General features: G+C 38.9%; 2 protein-coding genes across 6 annotated transcripts in view; both read right to left on the bottom strand.

Moving 5' to 3' along the window:
* Positions 1-12,378, bottom strand: part of TZMP1 (transition zone microprotein 1) — a 414,174-nt gene that overhangs the window by 50,771 nt on the left and 351,025 nt on the right. The gene's annotated exons all lie outside the window — the stretch shown is intronic.
* The window catches only part of DNAJA1 (DnaJ heat shock protein family (Hsp40) member A1), a 27,728-nt gene extending 15,350 nt beyond the window's left edge, over positions 1-12,378 (bottom strand). The window contains exons 1-9 of one of the 5 annotated variants that reach the window (XM_077912244.1): positions 12,226-12,378; positions 10,944-11,085; positions 10,629-10,806; positions 8,685-8,789; positions 7,560-7,787; positions 5,454-5,568; positions 4,102-4,217; positions 3,751-3,851; positions 949-1,324 (exon numbers count right to left, since the gene is read on the bottom strand). In XM_077912244.1, coding sequence (XP_077768370.1) covers positions 1,106-1,324; positions 3,751-3,851; positions 4,102-4,217; positions 5,454-5,568; positions 7,560-7,787; positions 8,685-8,789; positions 10,629-10,806; positions 10,944-11,075 — 1,194 coding nt within the window. In that variant the 5' untranslated portion in view covers positions 11,076-11,085; positions 12,226-12,378 and the 3' untranslated portion in view covers positions 949-1,105. Of the gene's footprint in view, positions 1-948; positions 1,325-3,750; positions 3,852-4,101; positions 4,218-5,453; positions 5,569-7,559; positions 7,788-8,684; positions 8,790-10,628; positions 10,807-10,943; positions 11,086-11,382; positions 11,402-11,762; positions 11,867-12,040; positions 12,193-12,225 lie in introns of those variants that run through there. The other 4 variants (XM_077912243.1, XM_077912245.1, XM_077912246.1 and 1 more) reach the window with 4 other exon arrangements.

The following is a 12,378-nucleotide window of genomic DNA, read 5'->3' as shown; positions in this document are numbered from 1 at the left end:
TTTAACTAGTTAAATGAGAAATCACCTATTCTACCTTAGTGAAAAACCAGTGCTTTTAATCTACGGGGGGGGGGGGGGAAAAAAAGCCTGTAGTGACACATTGGAAATGCTTTGTAATCAGTATATTAAGGAGACATTCATACATTTCAATTGCTTAATTCTGATTCCAGATTTAAGCTTGTGAACATGACTTTTAAACATACAATTAAAGCTATTCATCATAATTTGCTATACTACCAACATGAAATTACAGTTACTTCGGAGCATAAGTTAAATGGTTTAAAGTAAGCCTGTCACATACCTAGAAGACACCTTCCTGTCTCATACATGCAAATTAACTTCTCCACATAAATGTCTCTTCACTCTAAGTTACCCTGGCTCCTGAAGTCACTACTCTGAAGTTTATCATGGTCCAAAGAGAAGGAAAAAAAGTGTAACCAGGACTGATATATATATATATATATAATATTAAAAAAAAAAGATGGCACAGAAGGGAATGCAATTCTACAAGTGCAAGCCCTCAAGCAGCAGCATATGATAAACCACTTCTTTAGAGAGGTATCCTTTCTATCACTGATACCACAGGCCAAATTACATAGCATGCCATCTTCAAATAACAGTTGAGGCAATAAAATGCAGAGGCATCACAATGAATCCTACTTAACGTAACTACAGACCAACACTTCTCTACAAATTAATAAATTCTTTGTCTGATTGCCAATTAAATACAAGTTTTAACTTCATAGCTTTAACAATTAAGGGTCATACACTGAAGTCAATACATACACCTAGCATTTCAGTCTGAACTGTTTCATATACATAGAGCTGCAATCAATTACAAGGTATGGCCTAACAAACGCTAGGGGAGATTTTTTTTAAAGTAGTTTTTACAGTATTAAACTTATCTTGCACACTGAAGTCATCATACATACAGGGCAAAGTCAGAGCTTTTATATTTGAGTTTATTCTTCATTTAACTTTTAAAACACTACTATAGTTGAATATTAAAACAAAAACAATAGCAAGTAGTGAGCTATGATTATAGTCCTTCACTCATCCACTACTGCATATAAAATGCCAGCAGCAGTGTTATTCACCGGCCCCATTAAGAAGTCTGACACTGAACACCACCCCTAGGATGATGTTCATCATCCTCATATGCTTCCCCATTGTAATGGCGCCGTCTCTCCTGATTGGGATCAAAGTCCACAAGTTCTACCTGGTCCATTTCATCAGTCTCTTCTACTTCCTTCCTCTCAGGTAGGAGTTTTTCCAGCAAAGAAAGTTTATCAGGAGAGAGAAAGCCATTCTCGGGGAAGTTTACCTGTAAAAAGAAATCTCTACTGTAAGTTCAGTTTGATATACTTCATCATTAGCTTCTTAGAGACGTTATCATTGACCCATTTTCTCCCCAGAAAAAAATGGAATGACTATCTGCCAATCCTAAGTTAGAACACGTGTTCTAAAAGGCACAGCATCTATCTAGCTGAACAGGATTTAAAGCATTAAAAAAATAATTATCGAAAAATTGCACTGTGATGATCACCGTTCTATTCAGCACATGAGAACCCATCCTGAAACACATACTAATTCCTTTTAACAGGTACTTTTTTAAAAGCCGTTTTTCCTCTGAAAAACATTGTTAAAATGTCTATGCTAACCCTAAAGCAATCTATACATTCAATGCACTCCCTATCAAAATACCATCAACTTATAATCCTAAAATTTGTGTGGAACCGGAGAAGATCCCAAATAACCAAAGGAACGCTGGGGGGAAAAAAAACAAAAACAACCCAAACTGGTGGCATCACAATCCCATATTTCAAGCTGTAATCATCAAGACAACATGGTACTGTCACAAAAACACACACACAGATGAATAGAACATAACAGAGAACCCAGAAGTGAACCCTCAATTCTATCGTCAATACTAATCTTCAAGCAAGAAAGATTATCCAACGAAGGTAAAAAGACGGTTTCTTCAACAAATGGTGTTAGGAAAATTGGGCAGCCACATGCAGAAGGATGAAACTAGACCATTTCCTCACACCATACACAAAAATAGACTCAAAATGGATGAAAGACCTAAATGTGAGATAGGAATCCATCAAAATCCTAGAGGAGAACACAGGCAGCAACCTCTGTGACCCTGGCCAAACAGCAACTTGTTACTAGACAGGTCTCCAAAGGCAAGGACAACAAAGGCAAAAATGAACTGTTGGGACTTCAGTAAGATAAAAAGCTTTTGCACAGCGAATGGAATAGTAGACACAACCAAAAGACAACAAAATGGGAGAAGATATTTGTAAATGACATCAGATAAAGAACTAGTATCCAAAACCTATAAAGACCTTACAGACTCAACATCCAATGAATAATCCAATCAAGAAATGGGCAGAGACATGAACATTTTTTCCAAAAGACATACAAATTGCCAACACATGAAAAAATGTTCCACGTATCACTCAGCATCACGGAAATACAAATCAAAGCTACAGTAAGATACCACTTCACACGAGTCAGAATGGCTAAAATTAACAAGTCAGGAAATGACAAGATGTTGGGGAGGATGCAGAGAAAGGGGAACCCCTTTACACTGTTGGTGGGAATGCAAGCTGGTGCAGCCACTCTGGAAAACAGTATGGAGGTTCCTCAAGAAGTTGAAAATAGAATTACCTTCTGACCCAGCAATTGCACTACCAGGGATCTACCCTAAAGATACAAACGTACTGATCTGAACGGGCACCTGCACCACAATGTTTATAGAAGACGACAGACAAATGGATAAATATAATGTGATGTGTATAAATACACACACAAATGGAATACTACTTTGCCATCAAAAAACCACAAAATCTTGCCATTTGCAACAATGGGGATGGAACTACAGAACAGTATGCTAAGTGAAATAACTCAATCAGAGAAAGACAGTCCTATGATCTCTCACCTGTGGAATTTAAGAAACAAAACAGGATCATAGGGGAAGAGAGGAAAAAATAAACCAACGAAACCAGAGAGGGAGACAAACCATGAAAGACTCTTAATCAAAAAAAAAAAAAAAAAAAAAAAAAAAAGACTCTTAATCATAGGAAACAGAGTTGCTGGAGGAACGGGAGTAATTGGGCGATGGACACTAGGGAGGGCACGTGATATAATGAGCACTGGGTATTACATAGGACTGATGAGTCACTGATCTCTACCTCTAAAACCAGTAATGCATATGTTGACTTCAATTAAAAAAAAAAAAAAAAGGCTATTTTTCCTCAAAAAGGCAGTCCTTCTTTGCCCAAAAATGGTTTTTAAAACAAAACTCCCCATTTCTTTAAAACGATAAAAAAATACGTATTTTTTTTTTTTTTTACATAAAGGATTTTGAACTATATGGTCACAAGTACAGTTATCAAAAATGTACACAGTTCACTTGGCATCTCCCAAAAATGTTTTTAATGAAAACTATTTATGGGTCAAAGGCAAATATAAGATCAAAACAAAAGGGCTGAAGGTTGCTTTACGAATTCACCCTATTAGCAAACCAAGCAGGGTAGTATTTTGCCAAAAAGCCACAGTAGTTATTTTAAGTGCTTCTGAACTTTAAGATCCCAATTATAGCCTTATATTAGCTCAATTTATTTCTTCCTGGACAAGAGACACTATCAATTTCATGTACTTTACCATTTGGAAATGTAATTGTCATATTTTAATAAGCTAATCATTCTCCAACATCCCCAGAGTACTTTATTTATAGCTTACCTTAAATTCGATGATTAGGCGACCCTTCTCATATGGTCTACGATAAATTGGCATGCCTTCATTTAGCACACACTTGATATCCCCATGCTTGACAATCTGACCTAAAAACATGGAAGTCAAATTTTTCCTTCAAGAGTCACATTTTATGAGGCTTTTATAAAGTACAGAGGAATGTGCTAGCTCACTGACAGGTAATAAATTTATGTGAAGCAATCCCATTACCATTTTAGGGGCTTCCAAAAAGACCCAATATTTTACAATTTCAGTTCAGCTTACAATACCGATAAATAACTGACCAAGTAAAATATCAGTTTTCTCAGTGCCTTTACCACACTCATCTAAGTATCATACCTGGATGAGAGGTGATGACGATGGTTCGGTTGTCAAGAGTAGATATTGGCTTTTGAAAGCCACACAGGGCTTCAACCAGCTGTATATCCATACACATGAAAAGATCTTCTCCTCGTCTATATCAATGTAAATATGACATACACTTAAATTTTTCAAATCACCAATTATTGGAAGTACCATATCATGATGGCAATTGTTTTCTTAACAAGCAAGGGTATAAATAAGGGTCTCTTTCACTAAGATGTCCTTTCTTTCCCTATTCTCGAAACAGCCAAGATCTAGAAACACCAAATACACGGACCCTGCCAGCTATTTCTTGGACAAGACTTTAGAATCCTTCCACACATTGTAGGCAGCTTCTACTATTTATCATCCCTGAACTGTCTCATCCCACTCCCTCTTTGTGCTTAAACTTTCTTTTCCAGGGGATCCCTGGGTGGCTCAGCGGTTTAGCGCCTGCCTTTGGCCCAGGGCGCAATCCTGGAGTCCCGGGATCGAGTCCCACATTGAGCTCCAGGCATGGAGCTTGCTTCTCCCTCCTCCTGTGTCTCTGCCCCTCTCTCTCTCTTATAATAAATCTTAAAAAAAAAAAAAAAAAAAAAAAAACACCTTTCCAATTAGTATTAGTAAAACATCCAGGGTACTCTCCAAAAAAACCCTCTTGTTGCTTCACCTCAATTGACAGCATCAAAATCCTGACTTTCACAGCATTTCCCATTGAGACGCTTGTGGGAATGAATGTTCTTTTTCCACTAACAAAAAATCAGTTCCTTCAGATAACATTCCCAACAGATTTACTGGAATCCTACTCTTGTCCAATGCCTTAGTTAGTGGACATTATTTAACAAATTGTTAATCATTCTTGTGCTTCACTTTAAGTTCATTGTGAACAGTATTATTTCAGAGCTACAGAAGACTCATACTAATTTAGTTTTCTACAAAGACAGTGCTAGTTACTTGTTTACAGTTAAAAACAACCCAATGTATCACAAACTCAGGATTGAAAGAGGCAAAAGTTTTAGGTTATTTCAAGTTAACTGCTTAAACAAACACGGTTTTGGGATGTGTTCCCTAAGCCATTCATTTATATTCATACAAAACATCTGTAGTAAAAACATCCTTCAAATTCCAGATTGGGTAATGATTTCCTTAAGTTTAGACAAAACCCAAAATCTGATCCTTTTTGCTTTAGCTTATTGAAACAGTGCTTAACTTTTGAAAAAAGACATCATATATAACTCAACTCTCCTGCTGCTCTTCAGGCTGTTTCCAAGTAATGTCTTGAAAGTAATGAAAAGCTCATTTAAAAAATATGCAAGACTTCAGGTTGAGTAGTTGATAAAAGTTCTTACCGAGTAAAAACAGCATGGTCCTTCTGATCTAAAACAATGATAATATCTCCTGGTTCCAGTCCTGGTTCTTGGTCTCCCTCACCATGGAATGTTATCTTCTGGCCATCTTTCATGCCTAAAAACAAAAGATTTTATACTCTTGTTTAACATCCTACTAAAGTCCAAATCTCAATCTGTTAAATACTGGTGTCTATCTGTTTATGAATCTGGGGGGGGGGGGGGGGGGGGAGCCATGTCTTTGTTTATGCTAAACATACTGAAATGACTAAGAAAGACTAGTAACGTGGGCAATTTTCTTAATGAATAAGGTGATCACAGTAGTGAACACAAACTCTAGATGCGAAAAGATGAGGCTCCAAATTTCAGAGCTATTTACTACTAGTTGGATTACCCTGGGGAAGCAAGTTGCATAACCTTCCAAAATACCAACTTTCCTAGAGATCTACCTCAACAGGGCTGTCTTGAAGATTAAATAATTTAAAAGGCCCACACTGCCACCAAAATAGCTGACTGGCAAACATTATAACCATAATTCTTATTTTAATTTCATTACTTACTTATGTCCTTATCTCCTGAACCAATGATCATTGAGGTGACCTCCACAGGTGCAACTTTGTTTTACTCACTGTGGAAAATATTAAACTTCTATATGTAGCCAATACTACAACAAATTCCTAAATACTCATCAAACTAGATCTAGCAGCTATCAACTCCTAATAGTTCATGTATTATACCTCCACCCACATTCCCCTCCCCCAGCAACATATTTTGAAGCAAAATCCCAATCTTACAAATACCTCAGTGTGTACCTCTGAAAAACTAAGAACTTAAACCACAATACCAGTATTATACACTGACAAAATCATTTGTGAAGCCAAGTAACTATCTTGATAGAGCGGTGAAGCAATTAAACTCAACTAGGTTTTGCTGGTTTTCCCACTATCATAAAGACCATGGGTAAATACAGCAAAATGGCTTCACTTGCCACTAATGCCCTCCCCAAAATACATACTGTTAGTAGGAAGACGAGGTCTTAGTAGAGCAAAATAAGTATCAAAATTCTACTAAACATGAGTCAATGAGGGAGTCATGAATCACATGTAAGAATACTGCAGGGCCTTAGAGTAAATGTATGTAGTTAATATGTAACATTCATATTATCAACAGTTCCACCAGTATGCATAGTGGAAATTAAATTCATTAAATTTTCATGTAAATTAATGAAAGTCCAAAGAACATTACCACATATTCATAATCTAAGTTCTTACATATCAGTTAAGAAATAAAACATGTTCATGAACTTAAGAGAAATTAAGGAAGTATTTTATTGAGACCCCCTGAATTCTTTGCCTAACCCCATTCCCCCATGCTTAATAAATAGGCATATTCCAGGGTGCCTGGCTAGCTGAGTCTGGAGCATGTGACTCTTCATCTAAGGGTTCTAACTTCAAGCCCCAAGTTGGGTGTAGAGATTACTTAAAAATAAAACAAAATCGGGATCCCTGGGTGGCGCAGCGGTTTGGCGCCTGCCTTTGGCACAGGGCGCGATCCTGGAGACCTGGGATCGAATCCCACATCGGGCTCCCAGTGCATGGAGCCTGCTTCTCCCTCTGCCTATGTCTCTGCCCCTCTCTCTCTCTCTCTCTCTGTGACTATCATAAATAAAGTTAAAAAAAAATTAAAAAAAAAAAATAAAACAAAATCTTCAAAACAGAAAGGTAAGCATATCCCTTAATCTAGCAGTCCCCAAGGAAATTAATAATGTGTGAATACCAATTAAAAAAAAAAGTAAAAAAATAAAAAAGTAGACCAAAAAAAAAAAAAAAAGACAATGTAATGATTTAATAGAAAAGAATTAAGTGTGAAACACCAATCATTTGCTGATGTCAGTGTTATATTAAGTGAGGAGATCCCTGAAGAATTCCCTATAAATATACGAAGGCTTGGGATGAAAAAGCATTTGCTTTGTGGCTAAGAGTTATCTCTGGGTGATAAAATCATACATAAAGCCTACTAAGGATAATTTTTAGTTAACTATAAAATACAGTATTAATAAACTTGCCACAGCACTCAGGAATTCAAAATGACAAAGTGCCTCAGACTCACCTTTGTCAATATGCACCTCTAGAATCTTCTTCTCTCGAACGATCTTCCTTCCGTTGCAGCTTTTACATCTATCTTTAGGACTGATCCGTTCCCCATGGCCCTGGCACTCCATGCACACAGATTGAATTTGCTGAACCATTCCAGGTCCTATCTGATGAATTCTTATTTGCATTCCAGTACCTCGGCAATTGGGACAACATTCGACTGCTCCTTTCTTACCACCTCGGCCTGAACAGTTTAAAAACAAATGTTTAAATTGAGTATCAGATAGAATAACAAAATTTTTAAATGAATTCTCAAACATTACATTTAGTTTCCAAGATCTGATGGATGCTGCCCTAAAAGTCTACAATTCAGCCTTTTTAGATTTGATAAAATATAGTTACCATCAGCTTCACTTATCTACTGACATTTGACTGTGGTCTTCCCAAAGCACCATTTCAGAATTTTGTTTTAAAAATTGTGCTCCCAAAGCACTATTTTTAGTGCTACTTTATCTGTTAAGATGGAAACATTTAAAAATTTATTCTTTAGATAATAACCTACTTCTGAACAGCTTATTAAAAAGATCAGGTTCTGGGGTCCCTGGGTGGCGCAGCGGTTTGGCGCCTGCCTTTGGCCCAGGGCGCGCGATCCTGGAGACCCGGGATCGAATCCCACATCGGGCTCCCGGTGCATGGAGCCTGCTTCTCCCTCTGCCTGTGTCTCTGCGCCTCTCTCTCTCTCTCTCTCTCTCTCTCTCTCTGTGACTATCATAAATAAATAAAAATTTAAAAAAAAAAAATAAAAAAAAATAAAAAGATCAGGTTCTTAGCTAAGAATTAAACAGTTAAGTGTCTAAAAAAGAGGACACTTAAAACCGTCTTACAGGTTCTGAACCATTAGAATAAGTTTGAGAGAACAGGGAAGTGTTCACCTCTGAATTGGATTGATCCCAAAGACATCAAATTAGATTGATCCCAACTGCATTTAAAAACACATGAAAAAGAGTGGTATGTTGCTAATATTTCTCAAGGTGGTAGGTTCAGATTTTCTTCCTACTTGTATTAGGTAGTGTGTTGTCAGTTTTATGTATCTGCAAGAGCTTCAGTTTCATTTTCAGTTATAGGTGTTAAAAGACCATACCTTCACATTTATCGCAAATCACATTCTTTTGCAGAGCTAGTTTTCTTGTTGCGCCATTATAGAGATCTTCTAAGGTTACTGAGAGCTGATGTACAACATTTTTACCTAAAACAAAACACTGCTCATTAAAAATCTGAGATGCTATTTATATGTACGTTAATCCCACTTTAAAAAGAGAATGAAAATATGTATTTCACAGGATACACCTGTTGAGCACCTATTACACAAGATGGTCACACTATCACCTGATCCTCAAATTGAAATGTAATTTCAGATGAGGAAAATTGGGTGGACAGTATCTTGCCTAAGGACGCATTTGTGGCTACCTTACAAACTACAGCAGTCAAAAACCTCAACTGCAAAATCACTTGGGAAAACCAATGTTAAATATCAAGTTTCACAATAAATTAATCCAAACTGCATCCCTAATATATTCTTTGAATCTTTCACTTCAGTATGGTAATGACGTAGCCAATCACTTCATCCACAAACTCTTCATCACTAAGTTCCAAGTAAGCAAGATTGGCCAGGGAAGCAGATATATTTATCCAGTCTCCATAGAAGACTATCAATTCCCACTTTTCTAAAGAGTAGCACACTTACTTTTAGGGCAGCAGTACTTAAAAACTGTATTTCTCATACCATGCTGTCCAACAGACCTTCCTGCGGTGAAAGGTCTTACATCTGTGATATCGAACACGGTAGCTGCTAATCACATGTGGCTATTTAGAATGTAAATGAGGCTACCACAGAAAAAGGAATGTTTTGAATTAATCTAAATTTAAATGTGGCCAATGGCTACAAAGGAGTGCCGTATCTCATTTTAAAATGTGAAGTGGAACTGGGGGTTATTCTGTATGTTAGTAAATTGAACACCAATAAAAAATAAAATAAATAAATAAATAAAATGTGAAGTGGAAGGTGGAGATTGCATAAGGATACAAAGGCTACAGAAATGAGGTCATCTGCCAATGGTTAATAAGTTCCTAGTTACTGATTCTTCCAGAGACTTGTATCCACCACAAAACAGTACTGCCTCATGCCCAAGTGAAAAAAGCTCCCTCACTAGTAGCTGGACATGTCTAACGAATACTTTCAGTTTGCAAAGAAGAGTGTGACTCCAGTAACTACATCCTTTTGTTCGTAGCTCCACCTTTGGTCCTATAAAATATAGTCCCATGAAAAAAAATAAAATATATTCCCATGTAGTTGATTCTAGCATACTGGAAACTGCCCCTCTTACTTTAGCTTTATAGATTTGAGAATATGGGAAAGAAAACAAAACTCCTTTAGTGTGATTACATATGCTCCATTATCACACCAAAAAACCCACCTTTCATTAATCAAGGTCAAAGTTTGCCAGTCAGTTCCTTAATTACCCGCCCCTAAAAACCGCTTGTTTTTCTGTGGGACAAATCACCCAACCTTAGAACAATGAACTTTGACTGCAAATTGTTCTAAGATAAATTCTGTAACTACATTTCTATTAAACGTTAAAGGCACATATTCTATTAATAAAGCTGAAACAAAATTAAACACCATAAGCTATTTAGAGGCAATAAACTTGGGCTCCATTCCTCACTCTACTAATGCCTTGCTATATATAACCTTGAAAAAATTTAATTTCTGGCTCTGGGGGGAAGGGATCAAATAAGATCTCTAAAAAGGGTTTGCAAAGTATGCCCCTATACTCTATTCCTTCAATTAACGATTGATAACCTTCCTGAAATCATACATATAAGAGCTTTACAAGTATTCTCTTTAGGGTAGGATTGGCTTAGCTACATCAATCTCAGTTTAAAAAACTACATCATAAATCAAAGTGGCAGTTTTAGTTTGCAACATTATACCAACATGTAAACGTTTCAAATAGAGGATTTCTCAAGAATTTGCTTTCACCACGGGCTACTTTAATTTGCTCCATGTGGACCAGATTATTCTTACCTCTCCGTTCTCTCTGCATCCTGCCTCCTCCTCCAAAAAACATATCAAAGATGTCCATGGGGGAGCCAAAACCACCACCAGCTCCACCTTCTTTAATTGCCTGTTCTCCTCCTTTGTCATATAATTCCCTTTTCTTTGCATCAGAGAGCACTTCATAAGCTTGAGAAATCTGTTTAAACTGTTTGAAAGAAATTTCACTTTAAAAGGGTTGCAAGGTAGGCAGCGTATTACACATACTCGTCAGATTGTTCTAAGTACTATACACCTGACAAAGAATCACACAGCTACATTTAAAAGTATGACTACATCACTTGCCTTCTCTCCTTCATTTGGATTCTTATCAGGGTGGTACTTCAAGGCCAGTTTTCTGTAAGCCTTTTTCAATTCCTCCTGGGTGGCATTGGGTTTGACCCCCAAAACATCATAGTAAGTGGTTTCTTTCACCATTTTCTACAGCCTAAAATGAAATACAGTTTTAACTTTCACTTGTAAATTTTTAATAGTTAAAATCAAAGTTAAGGCAAAGAAATCTGTTCTTTCCCAAATCTGGTAAAAAAACAAAAAACAAAAAAAACAAAAAAAAAAACAAAAACCACCTTCCCTAAACTTCACACAAGGTAACAATCCCTTTGGTAACTCAGCCATAGATTCTAATGAACTAAGTATTAGCTAATAATTATCGGGGACTAATTCAAAGGCCTTCCTACAGCAGCTGGGTCCCCCCTCCTCCTTCACGGGAAAGCTCCACACTAACGCCACTATTATCTGGATTCTTCCGGTTTCTCTTTCCAGTACTGACAGCCGTAATCAAAAAGAGCACCAATAGGATCAGCTTATTGGTTATTAGAGTATCATTGTCTTTGGCAAATCTGATAAACCCTACACTCCCTAAATAAAAAACATTTGGGCACGGGGAAGGAGGAAAGGGAGCGGTTTATGAAACTGATTAAGAGCACAAGAAAGCAAGTTCCCCTCCCCCTCCGAAGGATGTTTCTCAATCACAGAACTTCTAGCATCTCCACTTTGACCATCGAATCCCTCTCGCCCCCACAAGCCAGCGTAGCTTCCACGTCGTTTAAAGGTTTTTTTCCCCCGTAACCTAGGCGCAGACCGTTAAGGTTTTCCTCCTCCCACCTTGACCGAAGAGGTGGGAGAACCCCAGCCAGCCCTCAACAAAGGGAAGGAGGAGAGACCGGAGAAGCGGCCGCAGCCTCCGCCCCGCTCCCCCCGCAGCCCCTCGCCCCTGGCTCTTCCCGCGCGTGCGCGCAGGGTCGCCCACCGCCAGCAAGCTGAGGCGGAGGGGACGCGGGGGCGCGCACGGGGCGGGTGCAAAGCCGAAAGCCGCAAGTCCTTGGGGACCTCAGGCTAAACAGTGTGGAGAACGCTTCAGGGAACGCCTCGGGCCCACTCACCGCGTGCCGGAGCCCGGCTGCCGCGGCACACCAGCCCTCCCAAACTGAGAATCGTGGATGCAGGAACCGACAACCCTCCCGCCCACGCGGAGCCAACCGCCTCCGACCGCGGCTCCATCCGGCTTCCCCGCGCCAACAATGGCGCCGGCCTTGGGAGGAGGGGGAGCGCGAGCGCCGAAACTCACCGGTGAGAGGGCCGAAGCCGGTGTGGGGGAGCGGGAAGGGGCGCGTTGCTGGGCGCAGCTCGGGCAGCCGCCGCTCCTCCGCGTCTCACCGAGCGTTCTGGAAAGTTCCGCCCGGCGCGCCGCAGCCGTCGCCTTTTGTAGCCGAGTCCAGGC

Source organism: Canis aureus, chromosome 10 (assembly GCF_053574225.1).
Source record: "Canis aureus isolate CA01 chromosome 10, VMU_Caureus_v.1.0, whole genome shotgun sequence".
Taxonomy (NCBI): domain Eukaryota; kingdom Metazoa; phylum Chordata; class Mammalia; order Carnivora; family Canidae; genus Canis; species Canis aureus.
The sequence above is the reverse complement of the archived record's forward strand: the minus strand, read 5'-3'. Positions and strand labels throughout refer to the sequence as shown.